At 36.1% G+C, this 27,231-nt stretch overlaps 1 protein-coding gene across 1 annotated transcript in view; it reads right to left on the bottom strand.

Annotated features, from left to right (window-relative positions):
* The window catches only part of Lrrk (Leucine-rich repeat kinase), a 790,764-nt gene that overhangs the window by 14,705 nt on the left and 748,828 nt on the right, over window positions 1-27,231 (bottom strand). Inside the window, exons 34-36 of the mRNA XM_090409582.1 lie at window positions 17,917-18,204; window positions 13,673-13,854; window positions 3,933-4,052 (exon numbers count right to left, since the gene is read on the bottom strand). Coding sequence (XP_090265708.1) covers window positions 3,933-4,052; window positions 13,673-13,854; window positions 17,917-18,204 — 590 coding nt within the window. The remainder of the gene's footprint in view (window positions 1-3,932; window positions 4,053-13,672; window positions 13,855-17,916; window positions 18,205-27,231) is intronic.

Raw genomic sequence — 27,231 nt, 5'->3', positions numbered from 1 at the left:
CAACAACATAGATTAGAATGAAGAAAGATCAATGGCAGGTAGATAGACTTACTGAAACTTGATTACTTGAAGTAGAACGTAACAAGAGAACTTAGAGTAAAAGAGTGTTGGATATTGTTACAGGGATCAGAAGCCGTGTCCCTAAATAAAGTGGCTACATTGCTTCCGATTGGGGGTAAGTGATCATGTGGTTTTGACATGGGAGGTAGCAAAAAGTGGAAATTATTATTTTATTGTATGGGCACCTTCATGGAGTCCAAAGGCTCATCGTGGGAGACCCAATCTATCCACACAACCTATTATACCTCTATATTAAAGATACCAAATTTTAAATAAAACTTGGTTTTAATCCTATTTCCCAAGTAAGCAAACAGACAAATAAGTCAAGTTTGTGCTTGCATGCAGTGCAAGTCCAGGCAACTCGTGGTAAAGGTGGAATAAGCTTTGATCACTATCCTTGGTATTTACCTTTAATGCAAAGCACATCCCCTAGCAGAGATGTATGATGCTATACATTAAAGGCAGGTTAAATAGCATCATATATCTCTGTTAGGGGATGTGCTGTGCATTAAGGGTAAATACCAAAGATAGTGATCAAAGCTTATTCCACCTTTACCACGAGTTGCCTGGACTTGCACCATGTGCAGAGTCGGCCTGACTTGCACTGCATGCAGGCGAAAACTTGACTTACTTGTCTGTTTGCTTACTTGGAAAATAGGATTAAAACCAAGTTTTATTTAAAATTGATTGGTATCTTTAATATATAACATACTCATGGTAAAAAAAACTTTCTACATCTATCTCTCATCCTGAGATTTTTAATTAATAAGGTCAAAGCACCTTGTGGCAACTTGTTTAGGTAAAATCTATAAGCTCTGTATACTTAATCCTTGGCATTTCTTAAGCCTGGCTCACACTGATGAGACCTCAATAAAGGTCGAAACCAGTCTGGGTAGTGGCCCCTGCCTTTAATGTATAGCATCATACATCTCTGCTAGGGGATGTGCTTTGCATTAAGGTTAATACCAAGGATAATGATCAAAGCTTATTCCACCTTTACTACGAGTTGCCTGGACTTGCACCAAGTGCGGAGTCACCCAGACGTACACTACGTGCGGAGTCAGCCTGATTTGCACTGCGTGCAGGCACAAACTTGACAAGCTTGTCTGTTTGCTTACTTGAAAAATAGGATTAAAACCAAGTTTTATTTAAAATTGATTGGTATCTTTAATATATAACATACTCAAGGTAAAAAAACTTTCTATTATACCTCTCTTTGAGGCCATTTCACTCTCCAAGAAAAAAAACTAATCCTCACACCTCTGCTAACCACACCTTTATTCAACTTCTAGGGATAATCCCTTGTTCTGGCTCTTGAAATATTTCCCCCGCATCAATCCTATAAAACTCTTTAAGCAACTTAAATGTTTCCATTACATCCCCTCTTTTTTCCCTATCAATCAACTTCTTCAATCCAGACCCTCAGATAGGAAGCATCTCCTTAGTTGGTCATTCTTGCAGTCCATGGGATTCTTAATAGTCTCCTCTACACCCATAATTCAAATGAATCAATTCGCTTTCTGTCTTTCTTCTTAATAATCCAGCTTTCACATCCATACATCTCTACTGAAAATACCATTGCTTTGACAATTCTAGCTTTTGTGGCCTTTACTCGCACTTCTATCTTTCATAATTTTTGTCAGGTTTAACATCGCTTTTCCCCCCCAATTTTAAAATCTTCGCCACCACTCCTGAGATACTAATTGGTCAATAGTTGGATACATTGGTCTTTGCACCACCCTTGAGCAATGGAATTACCACACATTTCTTCCATTCCCTGTTCTGAGACTCATATTAAACAGTCTGGTCAGCTGAACACTCTTTTAGCACACGTGCTGATATCCCATCGGTCCCTATTGCTGAATTCTTATTCAATTTGTGCAACAGCTCTAATACCTTGTCCTCATACACTTGCGTTTCTTCATCTAGTGAAGAGGTAAGAGTGAGCTCAATGTTGTGAATGCCAGGTTGTTAGCTTTTAACAAAATGGGCACTCATTAACTGAACAACATCTTCTGCATCTGTAACCCTCATGCCATCTGGATTTAGAAGAGTTATTCTTTCATATTCATTCTTTCTTTTACTTGCAGCATATCGATAGAATTCTTGTGGGTTGTCCCTTAGTATGCAGAGCCAGTTTCTTTTCATTCTCAGACTTTGCTTTCAGTACAACAGTTGTGACTATTCTAGTCTGCTGCTTATCACATTCATATTCATAATGAATGTCATCCTTATGCACACGGTATTTCTTCCACACTGTGCTTTTCCTATGAATTGCTTGCTTAATAAGATTACACATCCATTTGACTCCTACCCTATTTATTCTTCGAATTCTCTGGACACATTCTGATATCGCATCATTTAAGTATTGTTTAAATGCTTCCCATGCACTTTCGATATTTTTTCCGTCCAGCAACCGATCCCATTCCACTGAACTCAGCATACTCCTCAGTTGGTCATAATTTCCTACTTTGTAGTTCAGCATGTAACCTTTTCTGAATGGAACATTCATAAATTTAGTCACTTCCCAAGTGAGTACTGCATGATCACTGTCACCAACCATGGGCAGAACAGTTATGTCTTTAACTGAAACGCCATTTCACGCTATAATCAAATCTAACACTCTTTGACCTCGAGTTCCTTTTGTCATATGCTGTTTCAGGAAGTTGTCCCACAACAGCTCAATAAATGCATTTTCATTCTTCTCATGAGATTCTACTACTACCCAATCAATATTTGGATAATTAAAGTCTTCCATTATGATTACTCTTTTCGTGCTCATCTTTTCTATTTGGTGATGCATTTCTTCATCACTAGCAACTGATTCACCAGATCCGTAACAACACCCCACTACGTAATTGACCTTGTTAGATTCCACCTGACACCATATGACTTCAAACTCACTGCCACATGAAATATCGTTAGTAGTAGTAGTAATAATCATAGGTCTCAACTCTAACTGGATTCAAGTCATCTGATATAATTAGCAGCACTCCCCCCTCCTCTCCTATAATCTCTATCCTTTCTAAAAACACCAAAAAAATTATTCTGATGTGATTTTTAATTAGTATTTAGAAATCATATCAAAATTCAATTTATTCATTTCTCTAGTATTTGCCAATGATAATCTAATCTCACCACAAAGCATAAACCCTTTGTGCTTCTCACCTAAATGATGTGTGTGAAGCATAGCTGTTGTTCATTTGACCTTTATGCTTTCCATATTCAAAATTATATTAAATGATAAATTAAAGTATTCAAAGTTATTCTACAATTAATTGCATTCGACCGATTAAGATGCGTGCTGATATGCTATGCACTCTTAAAACTTTCATACATCAATAAAAATTCAATCATACGGTCAAATTGAGGTGAACTGTGTAGTGTGGGTTGCATAAGCCACACAACAGCATACAACACAACCTAAATGGGCAGACACACAAAGCAATTGATGTGTGTGTGGGGGAGGCTCTCACCCATGAAAGGTATTTGGAGACCTATAGTAAATTCGTATCATGCATGGGCTAAGGATTTTCTTCCCCTTATTTTGATTGATCTTTTATTTTCTGTACCTAGTCTGGAACCCCCTGCTTCCAGACTAGGTAAAAGAGACCAAATATGGAACTCTTTCAAGCCATGAATAAGCTGATTGGTGGTCTCCACACAGTATGATGAAATTCATTTCCTACCTAAAGATACTCACAATCACTGATGTGGCAGGATTCAAACTTGCAGCTAGCTGGTTGGAGAGCAATATGCTAACCAGACCAACATACCATACATGTATGCTACGTTTGCATAATAACAATCATCAACTGTCTTAATTACATATAAAAAAAATTTAAAAAGTAAAATTTATTGCATTTACTTACGACTTAAGTGTTCTTCTATGCTAATTGAAAAGAGGCTTTCTGAACATGGTGCTAATTTAGAACAGTCCAATTTATGCAGAATAGACCGACCAGAACTGTCCCATTGATATGCTACACAACCTACATTATGAAATAAGAAAATTTAGTTTTACACACACACACACACACACACACACACACACACACACACGCACACACACACACACACACACACACATATATATGTAAATGAATAAAACAAGAATTTGTTTTATTCATTTACAAGGATTTGTATTTAGGTTTTGTTGCATAAAGGCATATAATGATAATGTGCCGAGTGAAGAGCTATTTATACTCAAAATTATATGGTATAAATTTGACATTATATTGTTAAGTTATATGTAGAAAATAGCACAGAAGGACAGAAAAACAGGAAGATGGTCTGATGCAAAATGAAGTGTTAAGCAAAGTTACATGTGCTGCTCATGCTGTTCTCAATTGTTTATATTGATAACAGCTTGAAGAAAAGTAATAATAAAATGGATATATTAAATCCTGCTTTATTTTCTTCAGATGATGTTATACTCCTAATAAATCTACAAGTCTTAAAAAACTCTAAACTAAATAATTTCTGTAATACTGGTATAAAAAAAAACAATCATTAAAAGACAATAACTATGAAAATAAGCAGGAACATGAAACATCAACTGCATTCTCAATGAGAACCTAGTAGAATAAACAAAGCATTTCAGTTATCCAGGTGCAATTTTTAGTGAAGATTGTAAATTAATTCTGGGAATAAATAACAATAAGTAGAGCTGGCGATGGAAAAACAGTTGAACAGACATTTTATAGGATACTTACTGTACAGGAATCTATTATGCATAATAGATTCCTGTGGTGACATAGATAAGATAATGGTTGATTGAGAGACATCAAAGAATGGTATATGTTGGAACATCAAGAGAAGGCAGACGACTCTGTTATTTACACCACTTCTGCTTAATTTGTACATTAACAATAGCAAGGTTGATATGAAGGAATGTTCAGTGATTTGCTAATGATCAAAAATGAGTACAGTAATAAGTTAATAAAGGTGACACAGGGACCCTGTAGCATGATTTAAATAGATTGGTAGTGTGAACAAAGGATAATGTTGGCCTCATCAATGTGGCAAGTGTAAGGTTGACTGTAGAGCACAGATAAGAGAGTTCTTAGGAGAAATGGAGGCAACGAGAGACAAATAGATATATGTACATTTTTGCATGTTGGGATGAAAGGATTATAAGACTGCAAGAAATTGATGTGTCTAGAGATTTAGGAGTAATGATAATAGAGAGCTGAAGTTCAGAGAAAACATACTGCAAAAGTGGGAAGAATGTTCTTCAACATCCAATTGATGTTGAAGAACACACCAGAACAGAAATAAGGATGTTATTATTCATTTTCATACATATTTGATACAACTAAATCTGGATTTTGTATACCAATTTGATTGCCTGGATTTTTTAGGAATGATTAACTAGTGAAGGAAGTGGCCATGATGGTGACAGGCATGTGATATCTTCCCATGAGGAGATGGAATATGCTAGTTACAAAAAATGGCTCTTAATCACAGGTGAAAATTCATTCTACTTATTCTCTGCTTTTGAAGCAAAAAAAAAAAAAAACTAGTCTCAATGCCCATGCTAACCACGCTCTCATAAACCTTCCAAGAGTTGCCCTCCTTTTCTTGTTATGTATTGAAAAATTCTTCTACATCACTTCTAATAAAATCCCTTTAGTTACTTAAGAATGTGATAGAAACTAAAGGGATTTTATTAGGAGTGATGTAGAAGAATTTTTCAATACATAACAAGAAAAGGAGGGCAACTCTTGGAAGGTTTATGAGAGCGTGATTAGCAAGGGTATCAAGACCAGATTTTTTTTTTTTTTTTTGCTTCAAAAGCAGAGAATAAGTAGAATGAATTTTCAGAGGCAGCTGTGATTGTATTTGAAATGAGCAATGTGGTCTACATTCCTTTACTTTAAAACCCAAAGTTTGGCTTAGGTATGTTGACAATGTTTTTGTTATCTGGTCCTATGGCCGTAAGGCATTAGTCACTTTCCTCAGCCACCTGAACAAACAACACAAATACATACAATTCACAATTAAAACTGATAGTCAGAACACACTTCAATTTCTAGATAAATTTGCCACATATCTTCCTTCTGGCAGTCGTTCCTTCACTGTTTACTGTAAGCCTCCATAATTTACCAAAACTAGTAGATCATTTTGTATACAATTCTTGGGTTGTGTAGCCATACACATATTGGTCAATATATACACATAAACTCTTACCACTACCCAACACATAAAACTAGGTGTCATTAACACACTAAAAACAGATCTTTAAAAATTTGCTCCAATGAGCAAGCACTTAAACATGAATTAAAAGTTATCAGCAATCTCCTAAAAATAGCTACAGCAAAATTATTATCACCAAAATTCTTCACAAGACTCCACTTAACAATAAAAATAAACTACATCACAATAAAACTGTAGCTATCCCATACATTAAAGGGATATAAGATAAAATAAACAGAATACTACAGAAATACAACCTAATGCCACCTTTAAACTTCCTGCACAATTAAAGCAACTCCTCCAGGGATTCACTTCTTCTACTGGCTCACCCTGGAGTATACTGTATTCATTGCATCTGTAATTTGTGTTATATAGGTGAAACAGGATGCACAATTCCTATCCAAAAAAAAAAAAAAAAAAAAAGGAACATAAACAACACGTTAAATTTAATAACTATGGTAAATCTGAACTTCCTGATCATGCCCTGAATACACTACATAGAACTGACTGGAAAGGCACCTGTTCATTACTTTGCACAAACATAATGTATGAGTGCAAATTTAAAGAGGTCAGTGACATTCTTATCAACCACCACCCTAATCTTAATAATAATTGTGGTCTAAAAAACCCAAGAATATGGATAGCACATATTCTATCCATATAAATGTTAAATTTATGTGGGTAAATGAAAGTGGAAAGACATGTGTTTCAGTACATGCAAATTTATTTTCACAGTACTGACGACAACACAGAATGATTACAAAATAATTAATATTTATTAACTTATTTGCTGATATTTCGCTAGTATTATATCCAACATCTTCAGAGTGCAAAAACAGTTTGTCACAGTATGCAAAATGATAACAATTTGGTATAACACTTGGACTAGATTAAACAATTTTAAAGGACAACACAAGGAACTAAGGTCCTAATTAGGTGCCATCTAGGTTGGAAAACAAGAGAAAATAAGTATCAATTAGATCTTAAAAAGACTGTTCCCCAGATTTTTGGTAAATTTATACTGTCATACTTGTTGAGGATTGGAGCATGTCTTAAAGCTTCTGTTGATTCCAAAAACAATCTCTCTAATTTATAACTTCTGTGTAGCATTTTTGTTTTCTTCTAATTGATCCTGTGTGAAGGGGTATCCAAGGCAAATCCAACTTGCCATAATGAATAGTGCTGGATGTATTTTTTTTTATGTTTACCAAGGCAGATGTCAACAGTTCTTCCTGTCTGTCCAATTTGATATAAGGTTTTTGAATACGGTGTGTAGCTGATGTTTATTAAGCACTCTAGATATCTTTTCGGATGTGCCTTGAATGTATAGGATGGTAACAGTTTTGCTGTAGTTGTGTGTGTGTGTGTGGTAGGAAGTGGAGGGGATTTCTGGGGAGCATTTAGTATTTTTTTCTATCCTATGGAGATTATAGCGGTTGGCTAAGAAGGTGTGACATAGGTGAGTGAGTTCAACAGTAAGAGCATTGTCATTGGGACAGATAGCTCTAGCTCTGTGAATTAGAGATTTTAGGATACCATACTGATAAGTGGGATAACGGTGTGACTGTATGTGCAAATATCTCCCTGTATGTGTGAATTTTCTATAAACCAAAAAACCAGCCTGCAAAATTACAAGAAACCTGCAGAAACTGTAATATGACTAAAAATTCAAATAAAATGAAGATAATGGAAAACTGGAAGAATCCAGAAGATATACAGCTAATACTTAATCAAAAAATTATGGAACAAGTTAATGGCTTAAATTACCTAGGAGCATACTTGACTTCAAATTTAAGTGACATGGCAGCAATAAAAGACAGTCACTTCGTAGCATGTCAATGAATAATTATTATAATATCACCCGCCACTATCCATGCAAAAAATACACTCATTATACAGCTCAAGGATAGGCTCTTGTTTTCTGTCTCCAGACATTCTATGAAAATCTCATTCACATTGATCTTGTAATTACTCCTTGCCAACTGATATGTCTCGATCATGTCCCCACCCCTCTCCCTATCCACTAAGCTCTGCAATCTGCATTCTTGCAATCTGTTCTCATACTCTCCAGGGACAACAAACCGATTGAATGAATTGCCTCTGAACCCTCTCCAACAACTCATCATCCTTTTGAAAACCAGGCCACCAAATCTGTGCACAGGAATCTATATGCAGTCTGCTATGTTGTCCTCAGAATTTCAGCAAAATATCCATGAAAATTCGAGTCCTTATCCACCATCACCCTCAGATCTTTTGTCTCCTCCATCTCCTCTAAGGGTGGGAGGACTAGGGGACATCCACGGAAGCTGGGGAAGAGTGTGGTTAGTAAGGGCGTAAGAGCTAGGTTTTTTACTTTTAGAGTGGTGAATGAGTGGAATAAGCTGCCAGGAGTCTGTTGTGGGTGCTACGACAGTGAATGAGTTCAAGGCAAAGTATAGTAGATACTGTGTGAACGTCGAATAGTTGTGATGGACATGATGTTTAGGGCCTCCCTCGATGAGTCTAAGGACTGGAGTCGCCTGTAATAAATGTATTATTCATTAAAATAAGCACCTTCATAATCTACAACTCTTTCCCAAGTTTGTAAATTCTGCTTTTATGGAATGTTTTGTCTTTAGAAGTCTTTTTTTTTTTTTTTTTTGGAACCTAGCAACCTTCACTTCAATCTCTAGTTTACTGCAAAACTGTCTATTTTGCATGCAATTGTCTAGCTTAAAAAAAAAAAAGAAAAAAAAGTGATAATCGCTTGGAGAAATGTTAGGAGCATATGGAGGATGAGGGAGTATCTTCCACCCTAGAGCACAAATCTTCTCATGGGTAAGTTTTGCAGTATGAGATTTTGCATTGTCCTGTAAGAATAGCACTTTATTCTGATTACCTAATCCTGGCTGTTTCTGAAGTAACGCATTCTGCACAAACTTGAGTAGATCTTGGCCATAATTGTTTGGCCTGCAGTGAGAAACCTGTAGTGGAAAATACTGGCTCCAGTCCAATGCAAACAAAGCATAGTCTTCTGAGGGATGAAGTGGTGCCTTCGAAGTGTGTATACTGGATCATTTGGTGACAATCAATGATAAGTTCACTTCCTGTTAGAATACAAGAAACATTTTTCATCATAAGTGAGCAAGTAATCCAAAAATGGCTAGTTTTTATGATGCGATAGCCTTTGAAGTTTCTTGTCATCTGATAATGCATGTGGGACCCATTTTCCTAGCTTCCATGATTTTCCCAGTTGATGCAAGTGTAAACAAATTCTCTCACCACTCACATTAAACATTTGTGAAAGTTCTCGACATGTTAATCTTGAATTATTTTCAACAATGGCATGTAATTCTTCATTATTATAATGGAGGGTCTTACTGAACATGGTGCATCTTCAAGTGATTCTTCATCAGAAACAATTTTTTTAAACCATTTTTGTACAGTACATTCTACTAGTACATCTTTTCCAAATGCCACACATATCTTATGGGAAGTTTCTGAAGCCTTCAAACCAAGTTTAAATTCATAAAGCAAACAAGCCTGAATTACACCAGGTTCAACTGACATTTTAAAAGGGTTCAGAGTCACAGAAAGAGAGTACACACCAAGTTAGAGTGCACCAACTGACTGATGCATATCTGTGCCTTATGATGCACAAAAAAATTGTGCTCCACAAACTATTCCACCGAAAGCCACACAAACTTTTTTTTGGTTACCTGATATTCAAGTCCATTCCTGGAGCATACCACTCATGACTTTCCTCTTCTGGGATATCCACTTCCCTCATACATAATCTGCTGATACCTATCAGACAGCCAATTGCCAATCCAACACACAAATCTACTATCCAACCTCATCTGATCTGTTCCAATTTAACTATTAGCTTGCGATGTGGAAATTTATCAAAAGCCTTTACAAAATCTAAATATTATTATTATTATTATCTGAGACCTCCAGGGAGTCAAGGACTCACTGAGGAAGGCTGTAAATTACCCAACCCAGCTATTATACCTTCCCTTAAATTCATTTACACTAGATGCACTCACTACCTCTAAGGGCAAATTATTCCACTCACTCACTACTCTCTGGGAAAAAAAATCTAGATCTTAACCCTTTCTTGACTGAGAACAACCTTAACTTCCATGGATGCCCCCGTGTTCTCTCCCTGCTTTCCATATAATGAAAAATTTCATCATTTGAAATGCTATAACACCCATTTAAAAGTTTATAGACCTCTATCATATCACCCCTCTTTCTCCTGTTAACCAGAGTCTGTAATCCACATACTCACAATCTGTCCTCATAATCTAAGTCCCATAATCTGGATATAATCTTTGTAACTCTTTTTTGCACCCTTTCCACAGCTTCTTTATCCCTTTGGAACCCGGGAGACCAAATCTGCACACAGTAATCCAAGTGTGGTCTTATCAAAGCCTTATAAAGAGGTAAAATTACTTCCTTATTTTTACATGTCAAGGTTCACTTCAACATAGCAATCCTCTGAGTTGTATTTGCAACTTTTGCTATGTGACCTTTGAACTTTAAATTCTTATCCACTATCCCTTGCCTCTTCAATTTCTTGTAGCATAACCCCGCTAATATAATATGCCGCTGGTACTCTAATCACACCAAAGTGCATAACTTTACACTTACTAACATTAAATTGACAGCCATTTTCGTTTGCCCAGATTTCTAGTCTATTCAAATAATTTTCTAATTGCTGAATATCAGTAGCATCCCTGATTGCCCTGCCTATCTTCACACATCATCAGCAAAGAATTGCAAATCTGATGATAGACCCTGCTTGATGTCATTAATGTATAGCTTGAACAATAATGGCCCAAGGACTGAACCCTGAGTTACACCACTGGTTACCTTAAATCTGGCAAATTCACACCCACTGTATACCACTTTTTGATATCTGTCTGTCAACCATCCCCTGATCCAAGTCAATAGATTATGTTCCAATCCCATATTCTCCAGTTTACACAACAGTTTACCATGTGGCATCCTCTCAAATGCCTTAGAAAAATCCAACATTATCATAGTGTATCCATTCCCTTTATCCAACTCAGCCGTAACATTGTTATAAAATATGAGTAAATTGCTAAAACATGATCTTCCTTTAGTAAACTAATGCTGTTCCCTGCAGAGTATAGAAAGCTTGTCTACCCATTTCTGTATGCGAGTTCTTACCAACTTCTTTAAAATCTTCACTACTACATCAGAGATACTAATAGGTCAGTAGTTAGACACATCAGTTTTTGTACCACCCTTGTGCAATGGAACTATCATACATTCCTTCCATTCCTGAGCTGAGACAAGTTATACAAATGTGTGAAAGGCCTAGCCAATTCAGCTGAACATTCCTTTAACAAATGGGCAGATTCAAACAAATTCTTATCCAGGTTATACAAGAGCTCTTCAACCTCATTTTCATAAACCTCTAACTCTTCATCCAACGTAGCAGTAGCACCATGCTACATACGCCGGGTTCATATATCTTAGCAAAGTGAGCACTCATTAACCGAACAATCTCCTTAGCTTCCGACACTTGTGCACCTCATCTGATCTGTTCCAATTTAACTATTAGCTTGCGATGTGGCAATTTATCAAAAGCCTTTGTAAAATCTAAATATGCTATCGTATATGCAACCCTCCAACCCTTATCCAATGTATTCATCATCTTGTTATAATAAGTGAGCAAATTGCTAAACACAGAATCTTCCTTTAGCAGACTGTATCAGGATGGTATTCTACATACTCCAAGGTATTTGTAAAAATGGATGATGTCCTTAGGAGCCTACTCAGTCTCCTTTTTGCAAACTATTTCAAACCAATTCGAGCAAGCTGTTTGAATTGGCTGATTGGTTGATTTATGGTTTACTGATGCAAGGACAACAAAGGTCATAGTGAACCACATCAAAGGTTACGGCAGTACACAAGGTATCAATAAATAGTCATTAAGAAGTAAATGAGCATATAATATGTGTGTACAAAAAATTAAGTTAAGCAATGCAATTAAACCTGCATTCATATTGTGCTGTGTGGTTGAATGAATCACTTCCAATGCTTCTTTGATTTCTGATATAAAACTGTTATTTGAATTGTAAAGCATTTTGATTTGTTGTCAAATAAAGTTATGCTTTTCCCTGGTTGTGTAGATGGCTAAAATGTTTGGCTATTCACTTGAGCAGACTATCTGCCCAACAAATTTTGCAAGCACAGCATATTTTCTAGTATATGAAATGATGGATCTTTGCTATCAAATCACAACTTTCTGATTTATATGCTGTTCACTTAGGAAACCAAGATGAGTGAATAATCACATGGGCAGAGTGGAGCTTATGGAATATATAATTTTGTCATGTGTTGATGTTTGAGCTCCTGCAAATGGTTCTAAATGAAGAAAACTTCATACATTTTTATACAGATTCAAAATAACAATTTCAATAAAATCCTTCAGTAAGAATTCTAAAAACACTTCAGTTCAAATGGATGGACAAAATTCATCTAAAATCATTCATGAAAAACATAAAGCACAATCATAAATATGTACAAGGAACATCTAAGCACAACCAAACAATAAACTTCTGTTTAGTGCACTTATATATAACATCAATGACAGCAGAAATATTATATGTATAGACAGTGATTTCCAATCTTCAAGGATTCAAAAAAATTCCTGACATTTACCCTCAAGGGGTGTACAGGATATGATAGTACTACATGAAAAATTTACATTATTACTAACTTCCTATTTACAAAATCTGTTACCTGTCAAGGCTCCAACATTGTCAGATCTTATATTTCTATCTTCTAAGGCATTTTTTACCATATCAATCTGCCTATATCTTGGTCTTCCTCTGGGTCTTTTTTCCTGCCAACAAGCATCCCTTTGCCTTTTTCCTGCCAGGAAAAAGGCAAAGGGATGCTTGGATTTTAAAGGAATGCGGAGAACCGGCCAGGGCTTCTGACCTAATGTCCAATCCTCACCTTCTCATAGTGCACCCTGTTAGGTATCTACTGGATACTGAATGAATGAGGATGGGCCGGAAATTTAGGATTTAGCCAACCAAATTGTATTCTTACGGCTTAAACCACAATATTTCAGTTAACCAACCTTTTGAATAGGTATGTGCGACAACCAACTTTTGGTACAGTGCTATGTAACTGTTACCTTCAGTTAATCAATTCTTCAATCATTTTATCAGCAAACTTATTTCCCACAACAGCCAAATAACTGAGGATATACTGTATAATGTTATTCAGAGGTATGGAAAAATTTTCAAAAGGAAAAAAAAAATTGCACAAATGAAATAAAGAAAAATATTACAATAAAAGCAGTTTAAATAGGATGAGAAAAATATGCAAATATTAATTCACTTTTATAATATATGGTTTCCATACTGAGAATAAATCAGCTTATTACCTGGATAAACATATGACCATACAAATGTTCTGCCATTATTTGATCCTGATGTTAACTGTGTGACATCCAAGTTATCTACTACAGGGTCATAATGAAAAGCAATTTCTTGTAAAATAACATCTTTCTTCTGTAAAACAGTAATAGTTATTCTTCCTTGTGGCTGACCACACCACAGTTCACATCTGAAATAAATAATTACAATTTACTCTTGTCTAAATTGGTCACAATAAAAAATATTACTTTCAAAAGAAAAAGTTCCTAAATAAGGCAAAAAATGCATACAGAATTGATATAACATTATAATAATTGATATAACTGAATTATATCAAATATCATATTGAAACTTCTGATTTAAAAATCTCTTGCTCTAAGACTTCAATGAAAAAAAGAGTGATAGTGTCCTAACAGGTGATGAAAATCATCTATATCTAAAGAAATACAAACATTCATGCCATAGCAGGATCCAAACCCACAGCCTGTTGGTTTGAGGCATCAGTGCTACTATCCACTCAGCCAACTGGTTCAGCAACAAATTATATAAACTTATCTCCCAAACTAACCTGCCCATTTCATATTCTCCCTATATCGCTCCCTAAACTCTGTCACCCACCTCTTCAACTATATCTCTCTAAAGTTCAACTTTCTGCAGTTGAAATATCCCAATAGTGAGGTCATCCTTCTTGGGGACTTCAATGTCCACAACTCAAATTGGCTCCCCTTCTCCAGTTTCACCGATCAAGCAGGCAGGGATGCCGAGGTATTTGCCATCAGCAATGATCTATCTCAGATCATCAATCTTCTTACCAGAATACCTGACAACCCCTCCAATTTGGCAACACATTGACTTCTTCCTAACAAGCTCCCCTTCCAGGTGTACTGTGGTTGTTAGGAAGAGAGGTTGTAGTAAAAAGAGACTTGTGTGAGATTGTAGTCTGAGTTACCAAGAGGAATATTCACCCACCAGACAGAAATCATCCTCATAAGAACGAAGGCTTTCATACTTTATTCCACCTCAAATTCTCAGCCACCACCATCCACGCTTTGGGTCACAAAAAAAATGTGCCAATGTTGTAAAAGAAAAAACCTCTGCTTACCACGAATGGTTCAAGACCAAAATTCCAGCTGCCCACTCCACCTGCACTGCAGCTCGCAACAGAAGAATCATCAATCCAAGTCAGACTTTGAAAGGGTCAAATGCTGCAAATTCGCCTCTTACCCAGATGGCAGTCGCTCCTTCTGGTCCCTTGCCAAGGTCATTAAGCACAACTTCTGCCCACTCAGGTTACCACCCCTCTCACATCTGGATGGTACTGTAGTTAACTCACCCTAAAGACAAGGCCAACTTACTGGCATCACTCTCCTATTCCAATTCCTGCATTAATGACTTAGGGCTATGGTCTGGAGTGAAGGGAACTTCACTCCAGAGAATGGATGGCTCAATTCATGTCGCCTGCAGTCTTCTGACAAAAAGAAATCTGAAGAATCCTTAATAACCTGGACACAATCAAGGCATCTGTTAATGATGGTATCCTACCTATTGTGTTAAAAAATTGTGCCCCAGAGCTAACACCTATCCTGTATCATCTCTTCAATTGATCCTATTCAACCGGCATCTACCCTACAACATGGAAACAGATCCACATCCAATCCACACCAAAGAAAGGTGATAAAAGTCAACCAATTAACTGCTGTCCAATTGCTCTCACTTCTCTCTAAAATTATGGAGTTGGTCATCAACAACCAACTCTTCATCAACAACAAATTCTCGTCCAACTCTTTCTCAGGTATCACGTGTAACAATGGAATTGCCCCAGGGTTGAGCCAATACCAGAGTATCAGAGATCAACCTCTCGTAAAACACCAAGAAATTTATTTTTTTTTGCTGTGCCACTTAGCGCTTTTAGATTAAATAATAATATCAATCAAGAGGTGATCTCTTGATAGTATTTTAGTGATACCTTGACCTTTGCAGACGTGGCCAAAATCTCTTCCTTCTAATTTCCCACCTAGGTTCGTGTTAGTTTTTATAAGCGGTACATCAGATTCCAAAAATCACAGATAGACTTAATTGTATTCAAAAGCAAGGTTTATTAGATACTATAATTATATACATACAGTGCATGTAAACTTAAATCTCAATCTAAGAAAGTTCCTGACAATCAGGTTAACGTTAAAACGTTCCAATTTCACAAGAATACTCAAGACTGACCACTGTTAATTTTTCAGTATAAATCTTATCAACATTAAAACACCTAAATTATGCATGACAATCTCAATAATTCTTTTCTAATTCAGTTTCAATCAAACCACTCAAAATAGCATCTATATCTCTTACAATCTTGTCATTAATAGCAATTCTTTACTCTGAACTTTATCATAACCTCTTTAAGCATATAACATAATTCAATCATAGTAAGAGACAATTAATATACGATAATTTTCTCAGGATCACTACAGTTCAGTTCTACATAATATCATTAATGTTCCTTCCTTAGATTCACAGCATGGTACAAATCCTTTCATTTGTAGTTAGCAAATACTATAAAGTCTACTTATCTATCTTGAACTGCATCACATTAAGAGGTCCTCAGGAATTTGTCTCTCCTTAATCGAAATATCCATGGGCTCCTATCTGGCTTTCTGTGAGTGGCCGGGCATACCCTTTCTGCGGGATACAACCTTCTAGTTCTGGCGATGCCTCTATCGAAACTCTCCGGAGTGAAGGCACTGCCCCTCTCCACCTGCTCACGACATCGCGAGACCAGCACCAGTAGATCAGGAACAAAAAAGCCTCGTGTGTGTGTGTGTGTGTGGGGGGGGTGCTTGACCCTTATATTTCGCCTTGGTTCCCGGCGATTCTTGCACTCCGCGATGTCCACCTAGCGCTTTCACATAGGTCGACATCACAGCGTCCAGCTTTCTCCGCTACGTTTTTGTGCGCTGTCGGCACACGAATGCCTGGGGCAAACCGCTCCCCTCGCGTTACTGCTACCTGACCTTTGGACTTACATCCCCCTTACAATTTGTGCAAGTCATTCTATAACTTCTAAATCTTTCTTCTAAGCTAACAGACTTAACCATACAAAACTTCAGTATTGCTAGTTGAATTCTACCATGAGACAATATTAATTATGAATCAATTCACTGATCTCTAACAATCAGATCTACAATTTCTCTCAATGGTTAACCTATCAAACTTCAAGCATTACTATATTCATATATAAGATATATCTTATATATGAATATTTTTGCATATTATTACACACAAAGTTCTTTTATACACACAAAGAAAACTAAAAGATTCGTACGTTACCGGGAACTTCAGACTTTGTCGGGTCTATCTCTCGATCCTTACACTTCTTTCCACAGATCATTCCTCCTTCTTCTTCAGTTGTTTTTTCGATGGGCCAGCCTGGAACTCACAATCATGAATTATCCTCTCCAATGTAGACGAGAACTGCTCTGCTTAAGTTCGTCCACATGGTCTAGCATGACGATCAGCTTGCGTTGATTCTCACTCTTTACTGACGAAATGCCCACACTTGGCTTGCTACTCGGCCCCGTAACTGCGTCCAGACATCGTTCTGTTGACTGCTCTCATGTATTCATCTTAGGAAGTTACTCGAGCTTGGCCCCTCGAGTGACCTGCATCAAAGCTGAGAGAGAGAAGAAAAAAGCCTACCAGAGAGCAAGCTAGCGGCGTCAAGTTTTTTATATCGTACCTTGAGTGGCATGCCTGCAGGGTCATACCTTTCTGCTTGGCACTACTCCTTTGCACAGAGTTCCGGTCCTTCTCCTCGCGTCTCCTGCGCGCAACTTACTCCGTGCGTACGTGACTACCGTGGGACATGTTACTAATTCAAGTGTCTCGTTTGCGAACTTTGGGATCACTTTTACATACTAACATAATTCTCATCAAATTTTCTTCCATTGTTAAATTTACAAGAACAGGTAATATTTTCTTACTTAGAACAGTCCAATACAAAAAACGTTTATTTAAAATTTTTCAAGCAATTAACATCTCTACTTATATACAAGTATTTTTCTCAGTGTTTTGATGCTTGTAAAATCCCGAATGAGATATTTCACAACAAAATCTCTTCATTCAAGATTTAACAGTCACGATACACAGTATTTTTTTCAAAATGCATATAAAGAGTAATAGTAATTAGAATAAAATATTAGAATGCATATAAATTATTTCTGTGCATGTGCACATTAATAAATACAAATGATAATAATACCTTTCATTTTCTAATGATACAGAAGTAATGCAGAACACAGGACCTCCACTACTGCAAAGTTCTTGGGATTTGGGACTATCAGTAATTTGGATCTGATTTCCAGTAGCCTCTGAATTCTCCACCGTTTTTAAATTTTCAATAACAGTATCACATAACCAAAGTTTTCCTTCACTTGTTGCCATAGCAACAGAAAGCTGGTCACAAAGATACTCCATGCTTCGAATAGCTGATGGTGTTGTGGCAACTGGATCCAAGATAAACTGGAATATTTCTCTATGTGACTCAACACTACAAGAATTAAACAGCAGTTTAATTTTTTGCATATACTAAAATTAAATACTGCACTTATTATTATTACTATTATTATGGGCTCCTTCAAGGAGTCCTTGGATTCATCATGCCAAGCACTATCCAACATTCGTGCAGTAACTATTGTACTTAGTTTTGAACATACTAGCAACCTATTCCAATTCCACCACTCCAAAGAAAAAAATCCATTCATCACACCCCCCTGCTAACTACTCTTGCTCAGTTTCCACCCCAAGTTCTCCCACCACTGGACCTGTTCAGAAAAATTTACTCTGTATTAATCTTGTAAAAAACCCTTCAGTAATTTATGTGTCAACCCATTTCTGTAACCCACAAATTTTCAACCTGTCATCATAAGTTCCATTTCATAGACCTGCTCTCTCATCTTGTTCACTCACCTCTGGTTCTTGATGAGCATAGACAAGCAGGTTATTCTTCAGTAACCAAGTAATTTGATGAGCTGCTTTAGCCACTTTTGCAATATGCCCTCTAAATTTCAACTTCCTATCCACTAACATGCTGATTATTTTTTTAATTGTCTGGAATCTCTAGCTTCATCAATTTCCTGGAATACAATTCCATCAATGTGGTACACAGCTGGTAATCTTTTCTCTCCAAAATGCATAACCTTACATTTTTCCACATTAAAATGACATCCATTCTCATTTGTCCAGACTGATAGTCTGTTGAAATCATCCTGCACAGTGTTAACATCACCCATATTAACTATTGCTCTACCCAATTTTGTATCATTGGGAAATAACTGAATAGTTCTTCTTGGATTCTTTCCTATACGGTTAATGTATAAATTAAATAGTAGCCCAGGAACAGAGCCGTGTGGCATGCCACTAGTTACAGATCATCTACCAGAGTCTACTCCTGAATAAACAACTCTCTGATATCTCTCCATCAACCACCCTCTTATCCACTTCACCAACTTTATATCTATCCCCATGTGCTAGAATTTGTTGATGAGAATTCCATGCAGTATCCTGTCAAAAGCTTTTGCAAAGTCCAGCAGTATCATTGTGAACCCATTACCTTTATTCAACTCAGCTGTTACTGTATTATAAAATGTGAGCAAGTTACTGGGGGTACGACCTACCCTTCACAAAACTATGTTGCCTCCATACAGTATCCCACTTCCATCTATCCATTCCTGTATTTTGCTCTTGACAACTCCTGATAAGCTGATTGGTCAGTGATTTGTTACACCAGTCTTAGAGCCTCCTTTATGCAATGGAACCATTTCCCCCTCTTTCCATCCCCTTGGTATTAACCCAGAGCCGAGATTTAGGTTAGACAACATGGTCAAAGGCACTGAAAATTCCCTAGCACCTTCTCATAAAATTAGTTGGTATACCATCTAATCCCATAGCCATATTCACATCAAGGTTGTGTAATATGCTTTGCATCTCCAGTTCTTTCTTTCAGCTCCACCTGGATGATATACTCTTGCAAAGTGTTCACTTAGTGATTCTACTATTTTGCCTGATTCAGTTACCTCCCTACCATCAACATTCATTAAAATCACTCTACCATAAACATTCTTCCTTTTATTTGCAACATACCAAAAGAACACTTTGGGATTATCTTTGGCCTACACTGCTAATTTCCTTTCATACTTTGCTTTGCACAGGAAAAAAACAAAAGCCTGTGCTTTGTACTGCTCATGTGCTTGCTGGTCACCTTTCTCTTTCAATTCCCTCCACAAATTTTTCTTTTTTTTGCAGCTCCAGCTTAATGAGAATACATGCTATTCATCTATTCCCACCTGATTTATTCTCCTGACTCTTGGTATGCAGTCTGCTATTACTTTCCTCAAGCACTTCTTTACAGCTTCTCATGTACTATCAACATCCATCCCTTGCAGCTTCACATGCCATGGCACTGATCTAAACAATCTCCTACGCTTGTCATACCTACAAGCCCTGTAATTCCACATATATCCCCCCCCCCCTTCTTAACTGAAACTTCCACACATTTAGCCATTTCTCAGGTCAAGACTATATGATCAATCTCACCAGTGTGACAAGGTGGGTCATATTGGTTATGGACAAATTCTCTGATGCAATTACTAGATCTAGAACTCTCAAACCCCTAGTACATTCTATCACATTCTGTTTCAGGTAATTATTCCTTAGTAACTGCATAAATTCCATTTCCTTCCTCCTATGTGTCCTCTTCTCCTTCCAATTTATATTTCCAATATAGCTGTAACCACTAATGAAAGCTTAATTTGCATCATAGCAAATACAGAATACATCTATTATGAATTGTCATATGCAAAAAACAGCATGTTATTAGCAAAGAATAATGAACACTCCAATAAAAAATAATGAAAGTAATTCAATTTATTAAAAATGTAATAAATTTTAATAAACTGAAAACTTTTAACAAAATGAATACAAAATATGTTGATTTTCAATGAATTGTTATGGTTGTTTATTATTATTATTATTAAGAGACCTTTAAAGTAAAAATAAGTCATCCTAGTATTCAATAATGCATAGCAAACCCCCTTCTTAGGCATACCATGCATCATAAGAAGTCATTACCCAGACAGGTTTCAATCTTCATCGATGTCATCAGTAGGAGCTGATGATTACATAGAGCAAGTCAATGTAAAGTCAACTGCCTCTATATAGAAGCAGCCTAGTTGTGAGGATATTTCACATGCAAACTTTTATTTGCTAATCAAGTATAGTTCACTTTGCTTCCTACTGAAAAACTTATTACAACTATCTATAATCTGGAGTATTGTAATATCATAAAAATACACCATTTTTTATACCTGGGAAATATGTTATTAAGTTAGCTTTTAGTATATTTACATATCTAACTCCCACTGACTCAACCTATAATAATGGTAATCCAGCAGATTCTTGCTTTAAGAGCAGAGCACATTCCTGTCTATTGTCAAATAGAGCTAATGTTTTGCATGTGGTGAGTTTTTGCCTACTGTTTGTTTAGTTCCATGCTGTTTAGTGTCAAAACAGAGAGAGAGATTCCTGCAGTAAAATCAGGTTTGGAGTGATGAAAGAGACCCAATTTTTGGAATTGCTGGGACCTTCTGAAAAAATATCCTCAATAAAGATCATACCTAAAAGTACAGCAGGTTCTTATCAGTTACTGGCCTAAATCCAGGTCCTGCATGCAGGCTCTTGAATGCCACTGAGGTGTGGTTCATGGTAGGGCCTTTGGATGTTTCGTAGGGCTGCTGCTCAGTACAGTGCTATCTGGCAATACATTGGTATTGCCAGATAGCTAACACCAAAGAGATTTTAGATCATGTTCTCATCAGTCCAGTATCCCAGACTGATGAGAACATGATCTAAAAAATGCATAGTTTTTGAAACCCCTGGAACCTAATGAACAAACTGTAGTCAATAAAGGTTGAAATTAGTCTTGGTAGTAACCCATCATAGAATACATAATGTTACACATGCTTGAGAAGGGTGTATGCTATACATCATGGGATAGTAAGGACAACTTGATGTGAAGACAACAGCTTCCATGTAAACGAAGAATAGTTTGAAAGTATATTTCACATGCAAACTTTTGTTTCTTCATTCTTATGTAAAGGATGAAAACAAGAATATAATATTTTACCAAGTATAATTTACTTTTTGATCCAGCAAAAAAGATTTTGCTGCAACTATCAAGAAACATATCCAAAGTATCACCACTAAAGTCATTAAATTCAACTTTTTCCAAGATGATGGGAATTTTTTTGTTAATTTGAATTCTCTGTGTATTTGTTGCCCTGGTTGGGTGAGTAGTTAGCATATCTGATCTCCAATAGGCTGTACGCATGGATGTTAATAAAGGACTTTAGGTGGGAGATGAATTTGACATTGTGAGACCACTGCTCTACTCATTGGAAGTCTGAAGTTGCTTGAAAAATTTTATGTTTGGTCTCTAAAGTAGGGTTTCCAGACTATATAAAATATAATTAAAAAATATAAAAAAAATAATAAAAACACAGAAAAAATCTTTAGCCCACTTGCAGTAAAGTACATGGGTGAGAGCCACATAAAAAATATAAATAAAAAAAAAAATTACAGTTGTATTCATATTGTCTACTAGGATGTCTGATGGCTTCCCATATTATATTTGAACAAGTATTTGTTTGACTTAGGTTATTATAGTCATTAGCAGACTTGATGCATTCTAATGAAACTGATTGTGATAATGTGAAACAGTCATATGAGTTGATGTTACTTTAGATACTTCTTTTTTTTTTTTTTAACCTTCTCATGTTGTGATAAACTTCCTCTTTGCTTCCAGAGATGAGATTATTCTGCTGTGTTGAATTCTTCTGAATCTTTTCATCCTTACACTTTTGACATACATGGGAGTAAACTGGATGCTCTCACACAGTTGGCACATTTCATTAAGTTTTTTAATTTAGTATTTACTGTCAACATCAGGCATGGATGACTCAAAATGTTTTGAGCATGATCATATTTCTGGCACCTCAAGATTCTGAGAGGATTTGGGATGTAGTGCTTTACAGGATAATTCAAATAACTTGATTTTAAGAAAGTAGAAAATTTGGGATGTCAAATATAAGAATGCCATTCTTGAAATAATAATGCAATACCTATATGGCTGGCCTGGTTTGCTGTGCCACTCTCCAACCAACAGGCTGCAGATTTGAATCCCAGTGTGAGCATGGATGTTTTACGAGATTGTCTTTAGGTGGGAGATGAATTTCATCACCTGGTGTTGAGACCACCGCCTTGATTATTGGACGACTGAAGTGGCTTGAAAAAGTTCCATGTTTGCTCTCTAGAGCAGGGTTTCTGGATTATGTAAAAATAAATTTAAAATATACAAAAAAAGGAAAAATCTATAGCCCACCTACAGACCTTTGAAGAACGCAGGTTTGAATGGTGTGAATCCACTTATACATGGTTTTTATGAATAAATATATTGAAAAATTTTTTTAAGATTTGCGACAATTTGAAAAAACTCATGGACACACTATCATAGCTTAGAAATATTGAAAAAATTATGAAAAAGTTAGGTATGTTATGAATGCATAAAATATATGTAGATACTAGGCTACTTTATCATTTACTACCATAAAGTATACAAAAATCTATTATAAAAAGCTAAAAATTATCAAAACTTACACACAAAAAAACTTACAGACTATACATGGCCATTTGCAGTCAAGAGAAATGTAAACAAATGCAAAGGCGCAGTGTTAAATTGTAACTGCATAAAATTAACTGTTATTATTTCTTACTAAATAGTACAACAGTACAATGTACAACAGAATATACATCAAAATAAATTTTAATACACTTCCAATATTTCAGCAACATCACATTGCTATTATCACAGGAACTTAAATACAAGACACGTGCACGCAAGCACAACGCACAGTAAACGAGGAACGAAGCAGGAAGCTATTCTTTCTCCTAAAAGTCCTCATGGTGCCCCCCTAGCAGACAATGTTGGTATTCTTGGCCAATTGGGCTGAAGGTCTTCTGATGGAAGTTTTCCAAATTTGGGGCAGTCTCATGCAACCAAATTTGTTTAGGTTTGGATTGTTTCTTAGGGCTGAGGCTGATTCTATGAAAAGCCTTTCATATTTGAATTTACTATGGTGCATTATTGTGGCTTTTTTCCACCGTATTCTATGGCGGGAAATCCAGCGCATGGTCTGCAAGACCAGAGTGGCTGTATTGGTGAAACCGGATGTAGTCCTTGTGCTCTGAAATTCTGATATTGGCTGTCCTGCCTGTTTGGACAGCCAATATTAGAATACAGGGTAATTCAAATAACTTGATTTTAAGAAAGTCGAAAATTTGGGATGTCAAATATAAGAATGCCATTCCTGAAATAGTAATGCAATACCTACATGGCTGGCCTGGTTTGCTGTGCCATTAGTGTACCACTCTCCAACCAACAGGCTGCAGATTTGAATCCCAGTGTGAGCATGGATGGTTTACGAGATTGTCTTTAGGTGGGAGATGAATTTCATCACCTGGTGTTGAGACCACCTCCTTGATTATTGGACGACTGAAGTGGCTTGAAAAAGTTCCATGTTTGCTCTCTAGAGCAGGGTTTCTGGATTATGTAAAAATAAATTTAAAATATACAAAAAAAGGAAAAATCTATAGCCCACCTACAGACCTTTGAAGAACGCGGGTTTGAACAGTGTGGATCCACTTATACATGGTTTTTTATGAATAAATATATTGAAAAAAATTTTTAAGATTTGCGACAATTTGAAAAAACTCATGGACACACTATCATAGCTTAAAATATTGAAAAAATTATGAAAAAGTTAGGTATGTTATGAATGCATAAAATATATGTAGATACTAGGCTACTTTATCATTTACTACCATAAAGTATACAAAAATCTATTATAAAAAGCTAAAAATACGAAATACAAAAATTCAAATACGAAAGGCTTTTCATGGAATCAGCCTCAGCCCTAAGAAACAATCCAAACCTAAACAAATTTGGTTGCATGAGACTGCCCCAAATTTGGGAAACCCACATCAGAAGATAATCAGCCCAATCGGCCAAGAATATCAACATTGTCTGCTAGGGGGGTACCATCAGGACTTTGAAGAGAAAGAATAGCTTCCTGCTTTGTTCCTCATTTACTGTGTGTTGTACTTGCGTGCATGTGTCTTGTATTTAAGTTCCTGTGATAATGGCAACGTGATGTTGCTGAAATATTGGAAGTGTATTAAAATTTATTTTAATGTATATTCTATTGTACGTTGTAATTTCCTTAAGCTATTTAGTAAGAATGTATAACTAATGTCTAAGCCTTTCCATGAGAATAACTGTTATCAATTAGCTAAATTAATTAATTAGCATAAAATAAAATTTTTATAACGATTCATTCATTAGTGTATAGGCTAGGCTACCGTAAAGCAATCATATCAATTGTACTAGGCTATCATAAAGCAATCATATTGCTGCTTCTTTGTTATCAATGCATGAATCATTATACCTGCAAATAAATATGAATTTCTTTTTCACATTATCTTTTCATTTTTGATGTCTAGTATTAGTAATGCATATAACATGTAGTGTTTTGTATCCTATAAGACAATATCGATGTAGATACCGACAGATATATACATCTTGTAAACTTATGGTATTGATATATACAGTACAGTACTCTAAATCTATTTGCACTTCCTTATGATTTTCTTTAATAACATTTTCTTTTCTCTAGCTTACTTTATTATAAGAATATAGTATATACACATACATATCATGTAAAATATGTGTTAATAGACGGTTTACGTTATCGATAAGGCTTCCGGTCAACAGTAGGCTATTAGTAGTTTAGTTTTTGGGGAGTCAACAGTTATACGTGGATTTCTGAACAACACGAGAGGTCGGCACCCCTCCCCCCACGTTGTTCAAAGATCAACTGTGTGTGTGTGTGTGAAGATTCTTATGGCTGTTGTCATTCCTTGATCCATTAATTCAGAGCAATTCTATTCATCTGAACATTAAGGAATTCCATTTGATATCACTCTTTTATTTTATTTTATTTATATTTAAATAATTTAAGATTTTACAGGAGCTATTGTAACTTGTATTCCCCTAACCAATGTTACACAGATTTGTTCTAAATGTATTTTTAATGATGTTTTAACAAGGATATCACCTAAACAGAGTTTCTTCATTTTGGGGATCTTCCAACTCTTCTTGATTAAAAAAAAGTAATCATAAAAGGATATGTGTATGTTGAATGGATAAGCAGGAATGATGGCATTATTAACATACCTATTGATTATTGTATTTTTCTTTTTTTTGTGTTTGTTTACATGGTTGGGATGAAGTCCCTGAGAAAAACAAAGAAAGAGGGTGTTAGAATTCTACTGAGGCTGCAAGCAACAGAGCTACACATGAATACAAGCTATTCAGCAATCAATAAATGTGTTTAGCACTGCAGTAAGCCTTGAGTCATGTTCCCAGAAAATGAAGGAGACTTGCTACAGCACAGCTAAAATCCTATAAGCAATTAAAAAAAAAAAAAAAAAAAAAAATGTCCAGGGATCAAAACTGCATAGCAAACATGGTGGCAGAGTACTGGATCCCAGTAATGTAGCCTGAAGAATAAGAAGTTTAAAAAAAAAGAAGAGTAAAGAATCAAAGTGCTACACAGCATAAATAGGGTATTTGTTGTGTAGCACTTCATTTGACCAACTGTTGCTTATCTTGTGATATGCAGTCAAAAGAGTGAATGCACACCACCCCTTTTCAGATGTCCATGGATCAAATTGCATAGCAAAAATGGTGGCAGAGTACTGGCTCTCTGTGTCTCATATAAGAAAAGGCATTTCCAGTCATTTAACTGCCACCACCAACATTTTTTCAATTATGATAAAATCACTTTCTGTGATTTTCTGATGATACGCTCACTGTGGAGAGCTCACATCTGAATTTGAAAGGAATGAAAGAAGTAATGAATTTATGGTATATACTTTCTACATAATATTTTTGGCGTGCTTTGCGACATGCTTACTATAACTGTACCAGTATGTTCTCTTGAAAGTACTATATCAAATTTGGGGAACATTATTAATTTGAAAGAGAAATGTACAACTAATCAATATTTAAAATAAAACATGTCACAAGGAACTGTGGCAATTAGATTGTAATTTCAATGTTACAAACAAACAAACAAAAATCAGGAATAGTATATTACTCAGAAGGTAGAAGAATGGATCAAAAATTTGTTAATGCTTATAATAATACTGAAGCAGCTAAGACCACAAGACAAACATATTACATTTGACAGATGTTTGTGTTCATTAGCTGTGTGGTAGATGGTAGTCCTAGGTCACCTTCATGGCTTGGTGAAACACCACACCTTGCTTATTTGGTGACCTGAAGTGGCTATTGCTATGTTTGGTTACCAGAACAGGATGCTCATCTTCCTCCCCAATCTTTCAACATGCAGTGTGAGTAAAGCTAATCAAGCCCCCCCCCCCCCCCACTGTCCATTAAAAC

This window comes from Typopeltis vanoorti, chromosome 19 (genome assembly GCF_054136105.1).
Source record: "Typopeltis vanoorti isolate ZY-2024b chromosome 19, IOZ_Tvanoo_1.0, whole genome shotgun sequence".
Classification (NCBI taxonomy): Eukaryota; Metazoa; Arthropoda; class Arachnida; order Uropygi; family Thelyphonidae; genus Typopeltis; species Typopeltis vanoorti.
The sequence above is the reverse complement of the archived record's forward strand: the minus strand, read 5'-3'. Positions and strand labels throughout refer to the sequence as shown.